The 23,776-nt window shown below is 38.2% G+C and overlaps 1 protein-coding gene across 2 annotated transcripts; it reads right to left on the bottom strand.

The window, feature by feature from the left end:
• Positions 1 to 392: 392 nt before the first annotated feature.
• Positions 393 to 20,858, bottom strand: stim2a (tromal interaction molecule 2a). 2 transcript variants are annotated; one of them, XM_056236190.1, is made up of 12 exons: positions 20,591 to 20,858; positions 19,571 to 19,701; positions 17,943 to 18,057; positions 17,756 to 17,867; positions 16,733 to 16,848; positions 16,232 to 16,409; positions 15,055 to 15,232; positions 14,813 to 14,974; positions 14,538 to 14,638; positions 14,157 to 14,395; positions 3,576 to 3,759; positions 393 to 2,100 (listed from the first exon to the last, which is right to left on the bottom strand). In XM_056236190.1, exons 1-12 carry the CDS (start codon positions 20,706 to 20,708, stop codon positions 747 to 749), a joined length of 2,988 nt encoding a protein of 995 aa, XP_056092165.1. In that variant the 5' UTR covers positions 20,709 to 20,858; the 3' UTR covers positions 393 to 746. The 2 variants fall into 2 exon arrangements, with proteins under 2 accessions (XP_056092165.1, XP_056092166.1); XM_056236191.1 differs by lacking the exons at positions 393 to 2,100; positions 3,576 to 3,759 and adding an exon at positions 5,401 to 5,740 and having other exon boundaries at positions 20,591 to 20,857.
• Positions 20,859 to 23,776: the final 2,918 nt, after the last annotated feature.

Below are 23,776 nucleotides of genomic sequence, written 5' to 3'. Positions count from 1 at the left end.
TTCAATGAAATGCAACTTTTTAACTTGAGTGATGAGAACTAGGAAAATATTTAAAAATCGAATATAATTCTATTTGATGCCTAACTCCAAATTGGATTCAGTATGTCTGTATTAAATAGTTATTTAAAGCTCCATTGGTATTAAATCCAACACATTGGCACACACGTCGATTAAGCTCATCCTTTAGTAAACACAGTATATTATCCTTAAGTAATTATTTGGGTTTGTTTTGTCTGCCTTAAATTTTGTCCCTGAATTTTTGTGCAAACAAGTAAATCAAATAAATAAGAATTAAGTTAACCGTGTTGTGAATGTCTCTTCAATGCTACAATGATCTGTCAATATGCAAAAGTCTCATCAGTTCATCAGAGCAAGAATTATGCACCTCCATGTCATTGCAAGTTATTTCAAATGATGAACACAACCGCATGAAGAAAGAAAGAAAAATGTTCAATTAATATCTCATTCACACAGCTTCTGTAATACAGTATCACTGAATCCAAGCTGGACAAGTGCAATTCTGCTCCTTTGTTTCACAAGATTGTATCCATTGAGCTGAGGGTCCATTTCAAATGCTAAGATTCAATTTCTTCCTGCATGCCATATTTAAGAAAAAACCTTTTGCAAGAAAATCCAAGGCCACTCCATTCAGCATGTTTAGCTTTGCTTATGTTATAGTTTCTAAGGCAGATTTAGAGAACCTCGGGCCTTTTAAAAGTGTCTAAATTCCAACTTGCTGTCGACATTTATGAGTCTTTATCTTTCTCCTTATCCTTTTTCTTCTTGAACAAATTCTTGAGCTTAGAAGACTTCTTGCCTTTGTCTTTACCCCCAGATTCCAAAGAAGACGAATTTGCAGATTGACCTTCATTTCCCAGAAGGCTTTGAGAAGAGCCAGACATCGAAGTTGCGTGACTGAGATCGCAAGAACTAGCCACGAGAGGGTTCTCGTAGGACTTTTCTAGAATGCCGTCGTACACTAGCGTGCTAAGCGAATCTGAGGCTGGTTTCCGGAGCATCAAGGAGCTCGCGGTGAGGTCAGGTGGACCAAACTGTCCTGGGTTTGTAACCACAAATTCCTCCTGTGATATCTTGCGCCTTGGAGACTCCACAGATAGACCCACAGTCTCTCTCTGTATTTTACCAATGGGAGTTTCCACAGAGCCGTCTAACTTGCGTTGTATCCGTTGTGTATCCATCACAAACTCTTGCTCCGAGAGTTTTTTTGAGGGAATTTCCATGCGGCTCTCCCTGTTCTCTTTAAAGGACTTGCTTCTCTCAAACTCATCTCTTATCATGGTCCTTGAAGCAGTGTCCATGGCAATGTCTCTCATTTTTAGTCTTTCGAAATCCGTGGACACATCATATTCATCTTGCGGCATTATTCGTGAAAGGATGTCTTTGGATAAATCGGTTTTGCCTAACATCTTAAATTTTTTGGAGCTTTCCACTGAGCTATCAAAAGTGGCATCAAAGGAATTTTCCCTAATTATTCTTCCTCGCTGGATGTTGGGTGGAAAGTCCAGGTTTTCTTTGTGTTTAATGGAAGTGTTCATTAAGGCATCTGAATATCTAGTTCCAGTCGTGGTATCTAAATCAAGCTCTGATTTTGGTATAACTCTAGAAATGCTGTCCATGTGATCTTTTCTGTCTCTGAATGATCGCTGTCTTTGACTGTCCATGCCGATCGCCACTGGGGACATCTTTTCAGAAGAGCAGTACCTCATTGTGGAATCTAAAGGGAGATCCCGCTGTAATTTCCTTGAATCAAAGCTAGCTTCAGTTTCTCCTCTAGTCAATTGTCTAGGAGGGTCCATGGAGGCCTCTAATTCATCTATAGATGTCTTTCTTGACAGAGTATTGATGTCCAATTCCTCTCGCGATACTTTCCTTGAGGTGTTCACCATCAAAGACTCATCCATCTCGTCCTGTGAGATCTTGGAAGAGGGACTGTCCTCTTGTTCATCCAAAGAGATCTTTCGGGGCATTTTATCAGAGAAAATGTATTTTCTCCGAGAAGGGACATCAAGGCTGCTGTACATTCTGCCAATGGATGACCCCATTGACTCTGTAGACTCTGAGGATGTTTCCAAGGACTCCCTGTCAGAGAGAGGGACACTTAGCAAATATCCTCCCAAAAAAAATTACATTTTGTCATAATTTATAAAGTGACAGTAAAGACTTTTGGTAACACTTTACTTGAAGGGGTGTGCATAAGACTGACATGACACCTTCATAATCATGACACGACACATGTCATGAATATGAAGGAGGTTTCATGCATGTTTATGACAACTGTCATTAAGTGTCATTCGCTCAATTATGACATTTTGAATGCAAATATGACATTGTTTGAGATGTCTTTATGACAACTTGACATTACTAAGACAACACAACCTGTCATAAATATGTCATAAACATGACATAGCAGATTAATTATCAAACTTAAGAAAGCACTTAGCTTTATGGGTTAACATTACATTAAACTGTCATGTGGTTGGTTTTGACATTGGCTGTCATGAGGCATTATAACTGTGTTATGAATATTTTTCTTGACCTCAACTACAGTGGTACACATTGAATTTGTCATTACAGCCTCATGACAGCCATTGTCAAAACCAACCACATGACAGTTTAATGTAATGTTAACCCATAAAGCCCAGTGGTTTCTTAAGTTTGATAATTAATCTGCTATGTCATATTTATGACAGGTTGTGTTGTCTTAGTAATGTCAAGTTGTCATGGCAAAGACACTGACAGGTTATGATGTATTGGTTTATGTCAAGGTGTCATTACAAAGACATCTCAAACAATGTCATATTTGCATTAAAAATGTCATAATTGAGCGAATGACACTTAATGACAGTTGTCATAAACATGCATGAAACCTCCTTCATATTTATGACATGTGTCATGTCATGATTATGAAGGTGTCGTGTCAGTCTTATGCACACCCCTTCAAGTAAAGTGTTACCAGACTTTTAAATGCTTTTTGAACTTCCTCATGAAAGAAAGAATCCTGAAAAAAATTTAGCACAGTTTCCACAAAAATATTAAGCAGCACAACCGTTGTCAACATTGTTAATAAGAAATGCTTCTTGAGCACCAAATCAGCAAATTAGAATGATTTCTGAAGGATCATGTGACACTGAAAAGTGGAGTAATGTTGAATATTCAGCTTTGCCATCGCAGGAATAAATTACATTTGAAATTTGATCAAAAATCTAAACTGTTATTTTAAATCGCAATAATATTTTACAATATTACAGTTTTACTGTCTTTTTCTTCAAATGCAACCTTCAATGTAAATCTTACAAACCCCAAACCTTTAAATACTACACGATTTTTAACATTGTATATATTAACATTTAATGTATTGTGGTTAATTAACATAACCTAGAGCAATACATTCTTTAACATTTGTTTTTCATTGTTAGTTCACAATACCTTAATGCATTAACTAATGTTAATGAATTGAAGCTTATTGCAATGTGTTACTAATATTTTTAAGTATTTTTGAGCTGCTCGTATCTATACCATGCAAAAACAAAAGGCAAGATGCCAGGCTGACATACTGTTTTACAAGTGTGGAGAATTTGATATGCTCTTCTTCCTCATCCACATATCGGCGTATTGAAGTTCGAATGGGAATCAGGAGGTCTGGATCAGGTGATACGATGACCGGTGATGGCCCAATATGCCCAGATCGGCGAGAGCGAACCAGAGACCGTGGAGAGCATTTCAGAGATGCAACTGTGACTGAAAAGTAAAACATTTGAATAATGAATGCCTGTGAAAAGAAATAACACTTACTGAAATTACTTAAATGTGTTGTAAACTGTTTGTTTTTTCAATACCATGCATAAAATGTCCCTACTACACATTTGTTAATCAAGATGATCTTCATAAATTAACACAACTTTTATGAATTTTGAAGCCTATATACAATCAGCAGAAGAAAAAAGCTATAGTTAGGCTATAAACAAATGACATCACAGCCGCAAGACTTCAACATCACCACTACTAAGTTTATGATAACTCTTTTAATCTATTTAAAATCTACAAGTTGGAAAGTTTGAGTTATTTTGCAAGTATTAACACAATGAGACTATAAACGTAGAGTTATTAGAATGTTATTTAAAGGTAAAAATGTAGTGAGTACAACATTCTACTAACCTTATTTGTGCTCAAAATACAACGTTCTCTGAACATTTATTTGTAATATTCTAAAAAGGTTAAAATGTCGTTTTCTTGTTATTACAACAATATAATTTAAAGGTTACAACAATCTCAGCACTATATTCTCATAACCTTATATTTACTCAAAAAATATCATTCTCCGAGTCTGAACGTTTATTTGTAATATTCTAAAAACGTTCAAATGGCCAGTTTTCTTTTCACTATTAGAACATTATTTAAAGGTTACAATAGTATTATTAAAAATGTCCTTCCTCACAAATTAATGTTCTTTAATGTTTATTTGTAACATTTTATAACATGAACAGAACTTTTTAAGCATAACAAACAAGAGTTAAGATACAATTTCTGTCAGTATTATCTCAATTTTATCTGTAAATAAACTAAGGGGAATTAATTCAATTTTACAATTAATTAATAACACTTACATTTATGCATTTATCCAAAGCCAGTTACAATAGAGGTACAAAAGCAATTCGTAATATAGCCAACAATATTCATAGTGTACAAATACAATGCCAGGTTTATTAGAAAGCTAGACTAAAAAAAAAATCTAGACCAGAGGTTAAATGCAAAGAAAAATTCTGTGTGTGTGTGTGTGTATGTACCTACCAACTTAACTCTATTTTGGGGACAAATTTGTACCCAGAAGAGACCAAAACCTGACAAAATCTTCAAAAACCACCCTTTAAGGGCATCCTTATTTGTAAATCTTGTATAAAAATAAAGTAATTAAAGGTTGTGTTTTTTTTATGTAAAAATGCAGAAAGTTTTGTCTGATGGGTAGGTTAAGGTTTAGGGGTAGGGTTAGTGTAAGGGGATTGAATATACAGTTTGCACTGTATAAAAACCATTACGTCTATGGAATGTCCCCATTTAGATAGCTAAGTAAACGCGCGCGTGTGTGTTTGTGTGTGTGTGTGTGTGTGTGTTGTGGGATAGTTCACACAAAAATTGTAGTTCTATCATTTACTCATGTCAATGCAAACTCGTAAGACTTTTGTCTCATCATTTCTCATCTTTGAAACATAAATGAAAATATTTTTAATGAAACGAGAGATTTCTGTACCTCCATTGCCAGTCCAGGCCCATTCAAAAAATATGGTAAACAGAAACTCAAATGTGCCTGCATGATGAGCAAGAACCTATGAGGTTTGGTCTGCCGTGTCAAGCAAGCATGTTTGAGCTTCCGTTTACCATATTTGAAGCACTCTGTGTATGTGTCAATTACCTCTGCAGAAGACTTGGATTAAACCACTTGATTCATTTGGATAAGTTTTACAATGGCTTGATCACTCTTTTGGATCTAAAGATAAAATTAAATTAAAATATTTATTGAAATTACCTTAATTTTTGTTTCGAAGATGAACAAAATTCTTATGGATTTGAAACGACATGAGGGTGAGTGGTTTTTGGGTAAACTATCCCTTTTAGTGCTTGTAAAAGAGATGTATCTTCAGTTGCTTCTTGAAGGATGTGATGGTCTCGGAAGATGTTGGCAGCTCATTCCACCAGAGAGGGGCAAAGAAGGTGAATGCTCCGCCTGCAAAAGTTAACAGACCAGTTCACTGTTATTATAAGATGAGCATGAGAGATTTTTAGTTTGGCTACTTCAGACACCTGAACTTGAATCACATAAGGCACAAGAACACAAGATAATATCAGGCTCAATGGAGTATTCAAAGTTATTATTAAAGTAACAACAGATAACTTTTGCTCTCGGGGTCCCCCTACAGTTGGGAAACAGTATTGTCCTCTACTACTGTCGTAAACTCTGTCATCCTACATGCACGTGCAATTGTTGACAACCATGATAGCCCTGAACACTGTAGGAGGAGGTCACATGCAGGTGTTCTGCTTGCGTCGCGTGTGAAATGTCTTCATCTCAGGTACAGTGGCATATATTTCAGCATGTCATATGAATATAATTTCATGGGTTTTATTTTTTTTTTTCTAACGACAAATGATCGCGATGCTCACGTTTACAAGCCAGCGTCATTATAGTAGCCTAGTCTATTGGTTACCGTTTTACTGAATCTATATGATACTTCAATGCAATGTTTGAGTGGTTGATAATAACCATATTTCGTCAATATTATAATATCAAGCTACCATAAATGAATCTGCAAATTTTACAAATCGATTTGCATTATAGCTTGAGGCAAGACAAATAAACAAATATCACAGACATGTTAGGTATCCTAAAATATGATTTTATTAATAATCTTCCTCCTTTCTTTGTACATGTTGAGTAGACTACACTTTTTAGGTCAAACATTTGCTATTGGCATTTCATCGATTGCAAAGTTCAAATCAGAACGAGAATACTAGCGATAGCTAACCATCAAAAACTAGAATATTGTTTACTAGCTACCAGATTGATAATTCGCTACTACTCTAGCGAATTAGAGAGGTTAGAGAGAGGCATTCTTTTTTCGATGGGGGGTTCGATGCTCCCTGCACACGCAAGGTCTCTCGCTCGCTTTCTCTCTCTGCCGTCCGCGCGCGTTGGAGCACAGTCTCTGTCTCGCGTGCGCGCTCGCTCTAGATTCCGGGAGATTTGAACTAATTTGCGGTATAACTTGTCGATCACGAGTGGCTCAACAGGTAGAGATCTATAGATAAACTCATCTTTCAGGCATTTGACCGACCGGGTTGACAATTTAGCGTGAGAAACCGGGGGTGTGGCGTGTGAGCGTGTGAAACGTCTCTGGTTACTCACGTAACCGTAGTTCCCTGAGAGGAGGGAACGAGACATTACGTATGGGGAAATCCATTTTCCTCGAATCATGAAGTCTGATAGAATAACTCTTTTGCTTGCAAATAGCCAATGGCAGTCCCGCCATCACCTGATTGGCTGACACTGCTCAATATAGGTGACGGCGGGCGCCAAAAACCTCAGAATCTTAGCTGAACGAGAGTAAGGAACTGTGAGCCCTTCCCACACGTCAGGTTACGTAATGTCTCGTTCCCTCCTCTCAGGGAACTACGGTTACGTGAGTAACCAGAGACGTTCCCTTATCGAGTCGGTCTCTCGACATTACGTATGGGGAGCAATAAAACCCCCGCCGCGTGGGAAAAACCCCGCCCAGCTAGAACGAGCTGAGGATAGCACAAGCGCTAATCCCTATACAGCTCAGGAAACCGCCACCGGACCTGGTTGAAACCACCTCTTGGCACAGAGCCAAGTCGGCAACCGCACCAACGTGGCCCCTCCCACACAGTTAAGCAATGCTGAACTGAATGAATGGGGAATTGCAGCAAGGTGATTGGTGCTTAGGAATACACTGCCGGCTTATGAATGCGGGCATAATAATAAGGACACAATATAGAGAACAGATAGCTTTATATTGCTAATAACTCACGCTTAGTCGGAACCGCGGCTAGAGTGTGCGCCATTAGGGGCATGTCTAGCCTAGTCCAATGACAGCTCAGCTTTCTCTCCCTGTACTGACAGTACATGTGGTGTGAATGAAGGAATATTCAAGTTATAGAATCTCGCAAACGTATTACGCGACGACCAGCCTGCCGCGAAACAAATGTCCTGGATAGACATGCCTTTCGCCCACGCCCATGATGACGCCAAACTCCTAGTGGAGTGGGCGTGCACCCCTATAGGGCAAACAGCTCCCCGAGAAGTATAAGCCAGTCGCACAGCCTCCACTATCCAGTGTGATAGCCTCTGTTTCGACAGCGCGCCGCCTTTCTTGGCACCCGCGTAGCAGACGAAGAGCTGCTCTGAAGTACGAAAATGGCTAGTTCTGTTCACATAAGCACGCAGGGCACGCACGGGGCACAAGGACTCTCTCCTCCCTGACACACGCATCAGGAATGCCGCTCTTTTTTGCCCGCCGGGCGTCCTTGGCTACTAGAGGCCGGCTTCGCACCGAAGCGGGGCTGCTTCCTGAACTGCCTCTGGCGGAAGGGGGGCTCTGGCTCGCGACGTTCTGCCGCGCTCGGAGGCGCGCGTCTGGTAGGTCCCGCTGGGTGCTGCGCAGAGGAAGATCTGGATCTCGCCGCCGGGGGGGGGCTTGAGACCGTTTCGGCAGCAGATGCGGCATCATTCTAGACTGCTTGACGGTCTCTGCGTACTTGTCGGATAACGATTCCACCGCAACACCGAAAAGGCCCGTGGGGCTTACCGGAGCGTCCAGGAACTGCCTTTTGTCAGTATCGCGCATCCCCGACAGCGTTAGCCACAGATGGCGATGCAGGGCCACAAGACTGCCCATATTGCGGCCGATTCCCTGAGCGACCTTCTTAGACGCCGCCAGAGCGAGATCTGCCGCCGTGCGCAGTTTCCTGAGCAACTCAGGGTCCGGGCTTCCCTCATCCAGGGACCCTAGGAGTCGCGTCTGGAAAACCTGCAGAATTGCCATCGTATGGAGGGCAGATGCTGCATGTCCAGCAGAAGTGTAAGCCTTCTCAGCCATGTGGGCAGTAGCGCGACATGGTCTGGAAGGCAGTTGGGCGGTCTTCCAGCCAGGAGAAGACGCCAGATGAGCCGCGATGGCATCCTCGACGGGAGGCAACCGAGCGTACCCTAATTTCTCAGCCCCTTCCACTGTAGTCAGCAGCTGGGTACCTTGTGCATGGGCTCGGGCTGAGTAAGGGGAGCGCCATGATCTGGTGAGCTCCTCGTGGACCTCAGAGAAAAAGGGGGCGGGTCTCCGCGGGGCTTCAGCTTGACGGCCCGCGCCGAGGAAGGAACCGTCCATCCATCTTTTCGACGGCAGCTCCTTGGGCGCCGTCCACTCCAGCTCCATATCTGCCACCGCCTCTGAAAGAATGGCCATAAGCTCCGCATCCAAAGAGGCGAGGGCGCCTTCAGACGGAGATTCGGACCATGCTCCTGGGTCGGAGGCATTGGTGGACATGGCGTCGTCATCGTCGTATCCAAACGAGACCATTTCCCGCGCTTCCTGAGGAGGGCGGTAAGAGGCCTCAGAGTAAGTCACGGGCTCTGCCACGTGAGGATGGCGTGGGCCTTGGGCCGACGTCAGCGCCTCAACAGAACCCGCGGATGGAAATCTCTGCTGTCTCCCGGTCCGCGGCTCGACGGCGGCAGACTGGAGAGAGGCAGGAGACACAAGGTCGTCGTTACGTGTAACGGCCAGCCTTGCACGAAGGATCTTGATGGGAAGCTCCTCACAGGCGGGACATCCCGATCCCTCAAGTGCCGCCTCAGCGTGGTCCCGACCCAGGCACAGCACACAAAGTTTGTGTGCATCCGGGAATTCGATGGGTCCACCACACGTGCGACAAAGAGACATAGTATAATCCACCGGAACGCGAGAGGGGATAAAAACTCCTAATTTTACTCCGCTCTGAATGCGTAAATCAAACGGTGAAACAGACTCGAGTGAAGAAAAAAGATTCTGAGGTTTTTGGCGCCCGTCGTCACCTATATTGAGCAGTGTCAGCCAATCAGGTGATGGCGGGACTGCCATTGGCTATTTGCAAGCAAAAGAGTTATTCTATCAGACTTCATGATTCGAGGAAAATGGATTTCCCCATACGTAATGTCGAGAGACCGACTCGATAAGGGAACCAATCAAATGCGGGTGTCTCACGGCCAATGCGTGAGAGTTGGCAGCTCTGCAATGTTGATCCTCGTTCTGCCTTTAACGCGATCACTTTCTCTTTTTCTCTTTTTGCTTTGCTCCGATAAAACCTTTGCTTTCTTGTTTTTCTGTGCTGCTTCGGCCATGACTATAACATTTGGCTCACAAGTCCGATTTTAAGGAAGGGGTGGTGGAAATGACGTATATGCCGTAAAGCAGTCGAATTTTGTAGTTCTCTTTGTTCGCCGGTTACTACCCGAAACCCGAAGTTTAAAAGTACGATTAAAAACGCTACAGACCCCGTCAGGCTATGGCAGACGTGTCATTCAACCTATTGTAAGTCGATGTACCATCACAAGAGACTTGGAAATATATTATGAAGGTTGAAAAGTTACCTGTTGTTACTTTAAGGCTTACACAGAATATTTACTGGTGATGGTGATGCATGAAAATGTTACACAACAGACCGTGTTGTATAAACATCACTTTCCTCTCAGGTAAGGTTAATGTATCCAACCATGAAGGAAGCCATCTTCTCTAAGTAATTTGGATTAATTGAAAAATTAATAAAATTAATGTTCAAACAGCTACTAGTTATGGGCAGTTTTACATATTTTTTTAATTTCCTTTTGAAAAAATAACACTGCAAGTTATCAATAATTCATCATCATCAACGTAATTATTTCAAATAGCCCAATCACAGTCAATAATGCCGGGCGTTGCATTTAACGTAGAGGCACTTTGGTAGAGGGTGAATGCAACCGAACGCATCCTTTGAGATTAATCAAAACATTTTCGAGCTTATCAAATGAAATCACGATTCGATTTCAATTCATATGCTTGTGATTCGATTGCGATCTAGATTCAATATCAATTCATTGGAGAAGGGTCTGGCTACATACTACGTACTCTCACTCTCCTAAACACCTGCAATCTCCGCTGCCTGCAACTCACTTAAGAAACTGGTTAAATTGTTAATATCATTATATTATATAATATATATTAAATTATATATTAATATATTATCTGAGAGTGCAAGTGAAAGTCGGCCAGACCCTATTGGAGAATTTGGATGTGAATCAGTGAAGAAAAATCTCTCTCAAGTAATGCTGTAAACTACACAAGGAACCCTGTCATTACTTTTAAAGTTTAACATCCGGTTTGTATACAATTGCATTTAATGCCGTTTTTATAATAATAACGTTATGCCGGTGCACATAATAAACACACATGATGGACAAAGACCGACTGCGTGAGAGTTGGCAGCCCTGGTATACTTTAAAACATTAAAATATACATTAAGACAACAAAATACTATACTAAGTATGCATGATATATCGGCCACCATATTGGTATTGGCCGATATATGTTCATTTTGAATGTTATCGTTATCAGCCCGATAAGAAAATTTGGCCGATATATTAAGGCAGATAAATAATGGATTATTTACTTCAGCTGAGACACTTCAGATTCACCATGATGGTTTTAAATTGCTTGAAATATGATTGAAATCACTTCAAAAAAGAAAATACGGTTAAATGCAACATGTAAATGCAGCGCAAATCTGTCATATAGGCTCCGTAAAATTATAATGAGAACAGAACTTTAGAATTGCGTGCTTGGGACATGGCTTTTATTGGTCATGACTTTTGTTTTTGTAATCAGGCTCTCAAAAAATATATACATTTATGTATTTAGATTTATCAGCCAATATATCGGTTACCGGCCTTCAAATATAAAGAATTATCGGTATCGGCCAAAATGTTCTCATCGGTGCATCCCTACAAAATACATAAACCTAATTTGGTAATAATCAAAGAAAATAGTTAACTAAATAAATAATTTACTAAATAAAAATGTAACCAATTAATTTACACACTTACCTCAAGTGATTTCTGAGGCGAGGTTCAACCGTTCTTCCCGACCGATCTTCACACGCATGCGCGCAAAAGTGGCTTGGCTTTTAAAGGGGTAGTTCTGAATAAACCACATTTGAAATATTCCATATTCCATCATGAGTGTATACGCCCCTTACTGCTGATTGGCTACAAGTGTGTTTTGGTGCTCGGTCGGATTCACTTTCAACAGTGTTTACTGTTTACTGCACCTTTAAGAAACCCAACCCTATGCCCTTTAATATATTACTTATCTTTCTAATGTATTTTGAGAATGATTTACATAACAAATTACATTATGTATGTAAATTATTATGGGAGTGTTACTACAAAAAGGATGTTCTTTTAATATAGCGCACAGAACCTTAGTGATTTCATCATCATTCTACGAAAGTTTGTTGTTCTAAGAACATTTTCTCTTAACATTACAAGAACATTCATCAAGTTCAAATAAAATCATAAAGAAGTTCCTTGAACTTTATTCTAACAATGTTTTATGTTAACATTCTGAAAACATCCAGCAAATATTAATAACATCATAGAGATGTTCCAAGAATTTTTCTCTAAGAATGTTTTCTCTAAAGATTATGAGAACGTTCATCAAGTACAAATAAAATGTTGGGAGAACAAAGTTCATAAAACGTCCTAACAATGTTATGCGAACATTCTGAAAACATTCAGCAAAAAGACATTACAAGAATGCTGCTTTAAGAATGTTTTCTCAACAGTATGAGAACATTCATCAAATAACATTGAAAGGACATTACATGAAATTTGTAATAAAAACGTTAAATGATAACATTATGAAAACATTCAGCAAATATGAATAATATCATAAGGATGTTCTGAGAATGTTGTTAAAAGAACGTTTCTCTCAATGTTATGAGAACATTCATCAAGTAAAAATAACATCAATACGACGTCCCATGAACGTTGTAGGCTACTAGTAACGTTTTCTCTCAGCATTACTAGAATGTATATAATGTTATAAAAATATTTTTAAAGAACTTTTGTTCTAACATTTACATAACCTTAACAAAACGTTAGTGAAAGTTGTGGGTGTCTTGAATACATCTGCAAGGAGGCATTAGTCGTCTCTGATTAGTTTATTGAAGAACCACACGGAACAACTGCATTTGTTTACATAAGCATTCTCTGTACTCGTCTGACGCTATCTCTATAGCTTTCAGTACTCATTGAGTCCCCCTAGTGGACTGGATATAACATCACAACTAAATAGGTAATACCCGTTCCCTGTTAGCTGTTACTGATGTATTTTATGTTGTAGAATAAAATGTGAAAATATCTAGCTTATGTTAGCCAGCCACAGACATTCAACCAAAAATCCCATTCGACGATGGGGCGACGGAACAGTGCGCCTTTTTTACCCAGTCAGAAAACAGTCAATGCTTTTTATTAGTGCTGCAAATCGGTTAAAAAAATGTAACAAGTCAATCGCACATTTTTCTGTAATGAATTGCGATTAATCACACCTAACATTAAAGTTTTATATATTTTTTATACTGTAATAATTTCACATTTAATCTCCAAATTAATGTAGAAACAACATAAAGACAGTAGCCTATATTTTAAATATTTGTTTAATGGCATCTTTTTATGAAAGAAGTCCAGTATCCCCGATACCAAAACAGCTACTGATGTCTCTATAAAATTGATGTTTTTTTTTCCTCAATTTTAGCCATTAATTATAAAAAATATAAGAACTTTTAATTTGTGAACTTAAAACAATCTTTACATAAACCCATTACAATAAATGTCACTTTTACCTGTGTCCTTCAAAATACAGTATCAGGGATCAATTTTTTTCATTGGCCAAGTCAGACCAGTTCAGATTTTTACTTGCCCTGTCAAAATCCTTATTAAAGCTAAAAAAGTTATTCAGTCAAGAGCAGTGAGTGCTTTTCTCTTTTTCTTTTGTTCTTTGATTATCCTTAATGACAAACAGTGGCATGTTTATTAGGCTGGTGTCACTTTAAGATCTGACACACATGGCGTAGATCTGACACGAATCCCAACTCTACATTCATTTAAGACTACATTTAACTTATTTAAGACTGTGCTTGCGAGGATACTTGATAAAACTTTCATTTTGGCATCATTTTGTGTGTTTTTGTCCGTTCAAGCACTGTCTGTGCTCACGAGTCGTGTGTGTGTGTCACAGACAGGAGATTCACAGACGCGTGCCTGTACTGCACTGCGTTCTCTTTTGTGTCTTATCGCGTTTGAATGGATTAAAAGCATTTACGTGAATAAGAGCATGGTCATATAATGTAACGCTAACCAAGTGATGAAGGGAAAAAACGGATGCTGCGTTAATTGCGTTAAATATTTTTAATGCGTTAACCTGAAAAAATGTGCGTTAACGAGTTAATTTTGACAGCCCTACTTTTTATATGTTTGATTGGCTCTGCTTAATGGATATAAAAACAGAAGAACGAAAACACATTCAACTAGGAAAGAAGAAAATAAAAGTACCAACCAGGAATCTGTGGTATAATCTGTGGCATTTCTTCCTCCATGTCCTCCACTGAAACAGGCACTTGATAGGACTGTATTGCAGCCCGGGGCATTAGCATCCAGTTGGGGTCTGGGTAGAGTGTAGCGGTGAGATTGGATAGGCCCGTATTTTTCATCAAAGGAAACCCACACAAGCTCTCAATCTGCTGCCACCGGTGCAGACGCTCCCGAAGACAAGCGGTGACATCTGCTAGTGCATTCCTTTAACAAAATACAAATGCAGGTCAATGTAAGTACTCGTGATTTAAACATTAGCCCCCAAACTGTTTGGATCCACATTGAAAATAGTATGAATTTCATTGCATTATTTATTCAGTTTTAAATGAGAATGAACACAAATTACTTGGCCTCAAGAATTCTCTGATCCACTTGATCCAGTGAGGAGCTGTGTGCAACATGTAGTGTACCCAACAACGAACTCCTTTTTTTCTTGATCTTCTCAGCCTGTGAAAAAATACAGAGTGATTAAATAAGTTCATGCAAGACGCTCCACAGCCCTCTCATTAGTTATACAGATTCTATACATTAACTCAAAAGGCAAAACAATGATTCACTCTGTATTTGATTCCATGCATGGGAATGGGTTTGAAACGGGTGACTCATTCATCTCTAAAATACCTCCTCTTTAGCCGTGAGTAGTTGTTGTTCTGCACTTTGCTTCTTGATGTTGTAGTACTGGACCTCCACCTCATAGGTGAGCTGAAGCCACAGCTGCAAATTTTCAGGAACTGCCCAGAGGGACTGCATGTCTTTCTCTGCCCTCTTCAATGCATCACGTACCTGTACCAAGAGCACAGAGAACCATGGTGTAGTGGAGTCTTGTTGGGAGATGTTTTACAGGGAGAACTGCAGATGTTTACCTGTTCAAGCTCTTCCTCTGCATACCAAAGACGGCTGAGTTCACTCACTGCTCCATCCCGGAGTCTGTGCAGGCGGTTGGCCTCATCCTGAGCACCTTGAATCTCATCCCTCATCTTTTCTTCTAAATTCTTTTTCTCTACCGCCACTGTGCGCTTCTCTTCCTGGGCCTTTTCCAACCTTACAAAAACATAAAAAATGCAGTGTTTGTTCTATAAGACGCTGAAAAAATGCTCTCCAATGTCACCCCCTCTCTTGTATTTTTTGATGGGAAGTCTAATTTTAGTGACTTAGTTACTTCTGATATAAATGCCTGGTTTAAAAAGTAATTATATAAAAACGAATGATTATATTTTTATTTAGTATATTTATGTATGTTAAAGTTTAATGAGGTCACACAATTGAGACCCTCATTGTTTTAGTGCCAGTTAAGTTTACCATTCCTATAATGTTGTCAACTGTCTCAAGTTTGTTAATCACATATAAATGAATTTTTATGCCTTGCAAACTTTTGGCTTGTTGTGATGTATTGAACATTGTTGTTGCAAATGTAGCTGATTTAAATATTGTGAAAATAAAATATTTAAATGAATTATTAATTTTTAAGGTAATTATTCATATATAAGTCTATTTATAGCTGTCATTGACATCATAGCTGTCACCTTTTTATTTTTCAAAGAACACAATGTTTATTGAACAAATAAATATATTTCTGACATTTAAATTGATAGTTCACTCAAAAATGAAAATTCTGTCATCATTTACTCACTCAAGTTGTTACAAACCTGTTTGAATTTCTTTCTTCTACTGAACATAAAAGAAGATATTTTGAAGAATATGAGTAACAAAACAGTTGATGGACCCCATTGACTTCCATTGTATAGAAAAAAAAATACTATTGAAGTCAATGGGGTCCATCAACTGCTTGGTTACCAATATTCTTCAAAATATGTTATTTTGTGTTCAGCAGAAGACAGAAATTCATACAGGTTTGTAACATCTTGAGGGTGAGTAAATTATGACAGAATTTTCATTTTTGGGTGAACAATCCCTTTAAATATCGCTTATATTATATAGATTGTTGGATCAGGTGTGAATCAAACAAGTTTATTTATATAGGTGAATAAACATGATTTAAACTGATGTTGAATGTGGAGGTTGTGAAGAAGGTGTACTCACTGCCCCTGTAAGTCTCTGAGGCTTTGTTCAGCTCTCTGCAAGCTTTCCAGGTCCTTCATCATCTTTGAAATATGAATCTTAGATGTCTTATTCTGTACTCGTGCAAACCAGCATCCACCAATCCCCATTACTATTGACACAATCAGAAGCAGGTCTTTCATCCAGTTGTGTGGAGGTCCTGGAGCAAATGTACACAGGGATATTAGTCACACAGCCAATGAAACATTTTGTGACGTGACATCTGAGTGTTTATATTGCATGCTGACTTGATATCTGCTGAATATATTTTACAGTGTGAGAGAAGAATTTGTTGCGTTCTCAACAGGCGTGCATGGATATTTGATTTCGCATTAGAATTCATTATAGTTATTTAATGATCTTATTTACAATTAAATCACTGCCACTGGACTACAACTGTTTCGTACAATAGCTCAGAGACTGAAAAAACACAGAGTTTGATACAAAAATCATTACATTAATATATATGAAGTGTATACATACGTGTAGGTGGGCCAAACAGCACTACATCCAGGGCTTTGAGCTTGAGTTTTTGTTTGTGTTGCTGGTCCTGGATCTTCAGAAAACCGCTCATAAAGGATGGCTCATTGGAAGCAATCCTGTAAATTCAAAGTAAGAAACTGTTAGCTGGAGCATGCAGTATTTAATCAATAACATTAACTAAATACACAACCGGTCAAAAGTTTGGGGTCAGTAATTTTTTTTTAAAATAAATGAATACTTTAATTCAGCAAGGATGCATCACTAGTGACAGTAAAGGCATCTATAATGTTACAAAAGGTTTTTATTTCAAATAAATGAAAAGGTTCTTTTGAGCTTTATATTCATTAAATAATCTTGGGGAATTTTTTTTTTTTAGCATGGTTTCCACAAAAAATATGAAGCACCACACGTTTTCAGCATCGATAATAATATGAAATGCTTCTTGAGCACCAAATCAGCATATTAGAATGATTTCTGAAGGATCATGTGATTTTTTTTATCAAATAAGGAGCATAAGAGACTTCTTTCAAAAGCATTAAAAAATCTTACCAACCCCAAACTTCTGAACGATTGTGTATTTTCAATGCAATCACATTTATTTAACACATTTACAAATGTTTACATTACAACAGTTTCATTCTGTCCTGTGTGACTTCTGGTGCTGTTAAAAATATCATTATCACTGTCAATTTATAATGCCTATTAAGTTTTTAATGTTGAGTGCTTTGGTTTAGTGTAAAGGTGGGATTAGAGCCTCTAAATGATCTATATTTGTAATTTATTTGTATTCTATTGATATTATAAATAGAATAAAAAAGGATTAGTAAATATTTCTACATTTCTAAAGCTGTGCATTTACATTTTAGATGCAATTAGAACATCAGTCATACAGTTTCAATATATATCCAAACTTTTTTATGTACAAATACCTATGATAACTTGTGAAATCAGGCTGATATGAGAGGGCACTTGCCAAAATAGACGAAAAAATTTAGAAATGATTCTATAGTGTTTTTGTCTCACCTGGGCAAGGTGTTTCCACTGACACGCAGCTCTCTGAAGCTCTTTTCATACTGAGGCAACTCAACAAACTCTCTTAGCCACCTCAAGACATCCTCCTGAGTCCAGTTATGAACTGAGAGAAAGATAGAAAGCAGTAAAAAAAAGAACCAAAAGAGAAACACACAATCATGGATGGAGACCATCTTACCCTCGGAAGATTTCCAGCCCTTCCAAAGCTCCTCCAAAGTGATATGCTGGTCCTCTTGATGGAGTTTACTGTGCTTGTTTGCCTGTTGTTGCTGCTGCATATCTTCTATGATAAACTACAATAAGAAGAGATGCAGATGCAAAAGAGTAGCCGATTTAAATTGAACTCTACACAAATACTAGTACAAATCTCACCACACATAAAACAACAGCTGAGTAAACATTCAAGTTCAAAAGAGCTCAAGTGTCTGTGAATGTGTCTTGGAATCTGTCTCTGCTGTAATCAGATGCACCACGTGATTCCAGGCTTCTTCGCTGCTTCGATCCATCTAAACCTTTTCTATAGCAACAAGGAAAAGAAACCCAATGCTAGAGACATGGACACACTTCAGGACATTACTTAGTAACTCATCCCCCTCTGCTATGTTCTCCCAAAGCCAAGCCTGAACAGTTTGTCTTAGGTGTTGGATGGAAACATGTGTTTCTAAATTGACCAACAGGCTTGGGGGAGGAACTCAAGGCCGGGTGCTTTGGAATAACACTCTAGCACTTACGCAAACATCACACAAACATACCAAAATGTAAAGCTGATCTTGAGTGTGAGTTTAGAATGTTCACATCCTCAGACTTGATAATTACTACATTTGTGCTACTCGACCATCTGTTAGAATAAGCAGCAAAACAAGAAAATGAAGTGCTCAATTGTGGAATATCTGAAATATATATTTAAGGGAAATTTTAAAAGTGTGGCTTCAACTAGGGCTGCATGATCTGGGGAAGAAATCTAATTGCGATTTTGCTGATAAAAATTGAGATTATGACGGGAAAAAAAATTACAGGTTTGCTGTGCTTGTTTGTAAGGCTGTTCAAAACTTTTAATTATTAAATAAAATATTTTATTATTTTATCATTAAATAAAAATATATAAATTGCTAAATTAAAACAAAATAAGAAACAGTACTCTTGCAATATTTAACTGTAAAATAAAAAAAATTTAGTATTTAAGAAACATAATAATGATAATTATGATAATAATTTTATATTGTATTACACACTCTAAAAATGCTGGGTTGTTTCAACCCATGTTTAGGTCAAATATGGCCAAACCCAACCATTGGGTTTAAAAATATATATATATATATATGTATACCAACGGTTGGTTTTGTTCATATGTCACCCAAACACGGGTTGAAACAACCCAGAATTTTGTGCACCTGCAAAATGAAAATACTAATATTTATGACGGTCTTGTTTTTTTCATTTTCAAATATTTCAAATCACACTTAAATTAAACATGCAGCACATATATTTATTTACTTATTTATTAGATCATTTGATAATCGCACTAAGCCATATTGTGATTTCAGTTTTATTTCAATTTAATCGTGGAGCCCTTGTTTAAAGGCTTGGAAAAGTCATGGAAATTCTATAGATCTTCACAATTATTTAATCTAATGATCAGCTATAGAACATTTCATCAGCTAGAAACTGCTCTTTCGTTATCCACTTGACTGCAAAGTTCAGGGAAAATGATTGGCCAGAAGTTGTGGAAACCCCGCAGGATTTACATTAGGGTGTGAGGAAACTTTTTTCGGACTTGTGATTGTGACATCTGTGACTGTTGATTACCTCGACACTCTCCTCCACCTCAATGCCTCCATCCTGATCGTCATCCATCTCTCTGTGTATGTGTTGAAGAGCCTCCAGACTGAAGCGGTCAGCCTCCGTCACACATGGAGGGCTCACTTGCAGACATGGATCTGTTGGTGAAAGGAGGACAGAGGAGTTAAGCAATCCAATAAACACTTGCAATGTCAACATGTTATCAAGAGGCATCATTATCTTTTCCCACAGGAAAGAAACATCAACAGTGACAACAACATCTCTTTCATTTCTCTGTTTTTTCTCCAAAACAGTAATAAAATTGTAAAGATTTCTACAAATTTGCTCTCTGTTTAATGTCCCAAATGGGTTAAAATTTGCCAAATCACAGATTCAGTATGAATTCTGTCAACAATGTCTTCCATTACAAAATTATCTGACAACACCTTAATTTTTTAGTTCAATACTTTGACTGTTTAAATTGTCTAATGTGTCCATTTTTAATCCCCCTCTGAATTAAGAATACTCAAATGAGTATTCTTTTTTTTTACCATAGCAATAATACAGTGAAGCATCATAAAATAGTTACATATTATTTAATGTTAATATTCTATTACTCAGTGAAATCTCCCAAAAGAGACTGATTTAGAACATAAAGGCCCGGTTTTAGGGCTTAGATTAAACCAGGATTAGGCCTTAGTTACATAAATAAGGGTATTTTTAGTAGCTTTTATATATGTGCCCTATAAAAAAAACATTACTGGTGTGCATCTTGAGACAAAACAATGGCACTGGCATAATTTAAGATATGTCAGTGCAAGTAGCTTTCATTTAAAACAGGTCAAACATGCATTTTAGTCTAAGACTAGCTTAAACCTTGTCTGTGAAACCAGATATGCAATTATTTTGTATACCTGAACTTTTGATATTAGGCCTATTGCTCTTGATATTATTTCTGCTGTAAATAATCACATAATGTAGGGAGCATTCTGAGGCTTAGCAAAAAATATCTATGAATATTAACATCATCTGGTCGTGCACACGTGCCTGTTGAGGTCACAGTTGTGTCCCTGTACAGTCCAGTGTGCTGCTGCTCATCGCTGGAACAGACGCAGATGATCAGCCCGCGCAGTACGAGCAGGACGGTGAGGCAGAACTTCTGCATCGCAGGCTTCAAGTGCCACTTACTGTCTATGATTTAAAAAACACATGTGCGTCCAAATGTAACGTTACGTGATAGTGATGCTATAAACAGCTCCAGCTCCAGCTCCAAGAAAAGGTATCGTCCGCCGGTTAGAAAAGCAACAGTGTGGGCATTTAAAAAAAAAAAAAATAATCACACACACAAAAAACCCCCGAAAAACTGTTCAAAATGTTTGTTTACAACTCCAAAGAATAAGTCACAACGTTTAAAAGGGTAGATACATCCCAACATCTGGTTTTGCCAATGACGTTTTGTTGTTACATTCCAAAGAAATGGCGGAACAAAGTAAACAGATTAATATAACATGACTTTGAAAAACGGATTCTAAAGAAAGAACGTTCCACTTTTAAAATACGGCGTTGGAATGAAAATACGATGACCAAGAATAGAAGTCCTTCTGAAAGTCAGGTTCCTGGATATGAATAAAGTTCAGATAGTATACTTCTCTCTGGGAACGTTTGGATAATACGTGTCCATAAAAGTGTCCCAGTTACTAAATGTCACAAACTTTGTAAGCTCGTATTTAGCATGCGTCTGCTCTTCCAAAGCCAAACGCGAATTTACTAATCCTTAAACGGCGTCTGACTCATGAATATTAATTAGCTTGCGTGGCGCTTGCCAAGTAAACTGATTTGCTGAGGTAGACGTTGACTTGAATTATGAATATTAATTTGTTTACGTAATTGAACGCTCCAAGAACATTACCAATAAACTTGAGCATTAAAAACAAAAAGACACTTGAGCATTACTCTCTCTATTGGTGTTATTCTTAACTATTGTGATGTTCTAATTTTGTTGTAGGCTACCGTGTAAACTGAATGTTCAAATAAAGCATAAAAAGAAAGAAACTTGAGCATTAACAAATTCAACTATATAATAAAATATTTATTAACGGCTAAATGACGTGCATTTAAAACTAAATAAAAATTAAATTCATACAAAAAAATTGTGCTTGAATCCACTGAACATATGGACCGTGTAATTTGTGAATAATTTCAAAATAAATAATTTGTTGGAATTAAAATAGAAAAATGATACGAAGTTTTGACTACTATGATATATTTTATTGTAATTTATATAACTGTTACCATTTATTTATTTATGGTCCAATGTTGTTTTGGACCCTACTGACTCCCATTTGAATGAACAAAATCAGTTGAAATAATTCAACTTTTTTTTTATTTGACATCTCTTTAAAGAAAACGCTTGGAAAACGTCATTACGGCTATGGCAAATCTACACTCGACTCTAGAATTATGAAATGACAGTTAGACAATATTAACCAATCTTAATTAATAATCATTCATCAAGAGCATTCAATTTGGAGGGATTGAATAAAACAAACCCTACACATTTACTCTCTCATATAGGTCCAGTACACACTTAATATTGGTCTCTGAATTAAATTTAGAGCCCTATCAGATTAACATGGTCGAAGACTCATACACGACTCATACACAGCAACAGAAAGAAAGCTTCAGGTTACATCTCAACAACCCCATAAGGTCTAAAAATAAAACTGAGGCATGAGCGAGTGGATGCCAAGCAGTGGGGGAAACATTTGGCACTTAAAGCATGCACAAGTGACAGGTGTCTCTCATTGTAATTCAGGGCAAACTCACTTCAAAGTGAATGAGAGAAACATCATCTCATTTCTGCCCCTGGTGGCCAGCATAGATGTCATCAATCTATTATGTAAAAAAAATAATTCTCTAGGCTTTGATTCTCATATGCTGTACAATTTGGCACACAATTGTCCTGTTGCTTTTAAAATCTGGGTCTGGTTGTATGCGTGTAATAAGCTAACATTTCTTGTTGAGGAGAACAGGTTGAGTAGCGTCCTCCAGTTTCTTGAAACCTCTGAGCTGCTGTGCGTCCTTTATGGTGCTGATGTTTCTGTCCCAACAGTTAGTGTTTGGAGATGAATATATGGGATTGGGATTCCATCATATTTACTGCAGAATCCCTGATAACCAGTAAAGAGAGTTCAGAGGTACTATCATTTTAAGAGTCTTAGCAGTAATGAGGGCCAATTTGTTGTTGGCACTCCACAATGTAAGTCAATCCACTTCCCTACTGTAAAAGACTTGCATCTCAATTTATATTGCGACCAATGAGAATGGTAAACAGTGGGTATGTTCGGAATGGTATACCACCATACTACTATTACAGTGTTTCCAGCACTGCATGATTAAACCAAGGATTCTCCCCACACCAAAAAGCAATTCTGTAGGACAGTGTTACCTAACCCTGGTTTTTCAAAAGTACCCCACATTTTGGATATTTCTCTTATCTGACACACCCATCTAAGGTATTGAGCTGCGTTCAAGTCCACTTTTTTATGCCCTTCCCTAGCTAACTTCCCTCCATCTTGATCACTCGAATGTACGTCATTGCTTATGTTGCATGAGTGTCCACTACTGGCAGAACCCTTGCAATGGGACACCCTAAGCCCTTGATCACTTGAATCTGCTATGGAGCTATGCTGTAGTGTTTTATCTCAGTGTAACTCTTCTAAACTGCTGAATTGGCCTAACTTAACTTACAGCTGTAAACTACTTTTCCCTCCATTGTTTGAATCATGTAAAGTGTGTGGGTAAATTAAGTGTAGTTTTACATTGTTGTCTATGGATCTGCCTGAAGTGTACACTCCAGACTCATACACTCGCTCCCTCGGTCAAAATAAACTTCCCTTGTCCACTTGAAGTTGAACGCACTTCAAAATGGAAGTGCTTAGGGAAGTTTGTGAGCGGAGTGGTGTTAAATGCAACCTTGGAATCTTTACTAACAAGCCAAGCTGATGAGTTGCATCAGTTGTGTTTGATTAGGGCAGTTTAAACTGCAGTGCTTGCAATGGCATGAGTGTGAGGAAAGTGTCAAGATTTTTTGTTTTTGGCTGAACCATCCCTCAAGCACACAGTGGTCACATGACAGTATTGCAATCTTCGTACCACACTTCCTTGATGGTTTTGTATCATACACTCAATTTAGCGCAGTAAAGACAAAAATAAATGAACAACTTGACACTT

This window comes from Rhinichthys klamathensis, unplaced genomic scaffold (assembly GCF_029890125.1).
Source record: "Rhinichthys klamathensis goyatoka isolate OS25496 unplaced genomic scaffold, OSU_Roscu_1.1 h1tg000440l_1, whole genome shotgun sequence".
Taxonomy (NCBI): domain Eukaryota; kingdom Metazoa; phylum Chordata; class Actinopteri; order Cypriniformes; family Leuciscidae; genus Rhinichthys; species Rhinichthys klamathensis.
Note: the sequence above shows the minus strand (reverse complement) of the source record. Positions and strands in the feature narration are given on the sequence as shown.

Excerpts from the sequence above, each read along its gene's own strand:
- stim2a (XM_056236190.1), bottom strand. The coding sequence starts at position 20,708 with ATGCAGAAGTTCTGCCTCACCGTCCTGCTCGTACTGCGCGGGCTGATC. Across the intron at positions 18,058-19,570 it reads AGGTGGAGGAGAGTGTCGAG|TTTATCATAGAAGATATGCA; the intron begins GTAATCAACAGT and ends TTCTTATTGTAG. Across the intron at positions 14,396-14,537 it reads CAGAGAATTCTTGAGGCCAA|GAATGCACTAGCAGATGTCA; the intron begins GTAATTTGTGTT and ends ATTTTGTTAAAG.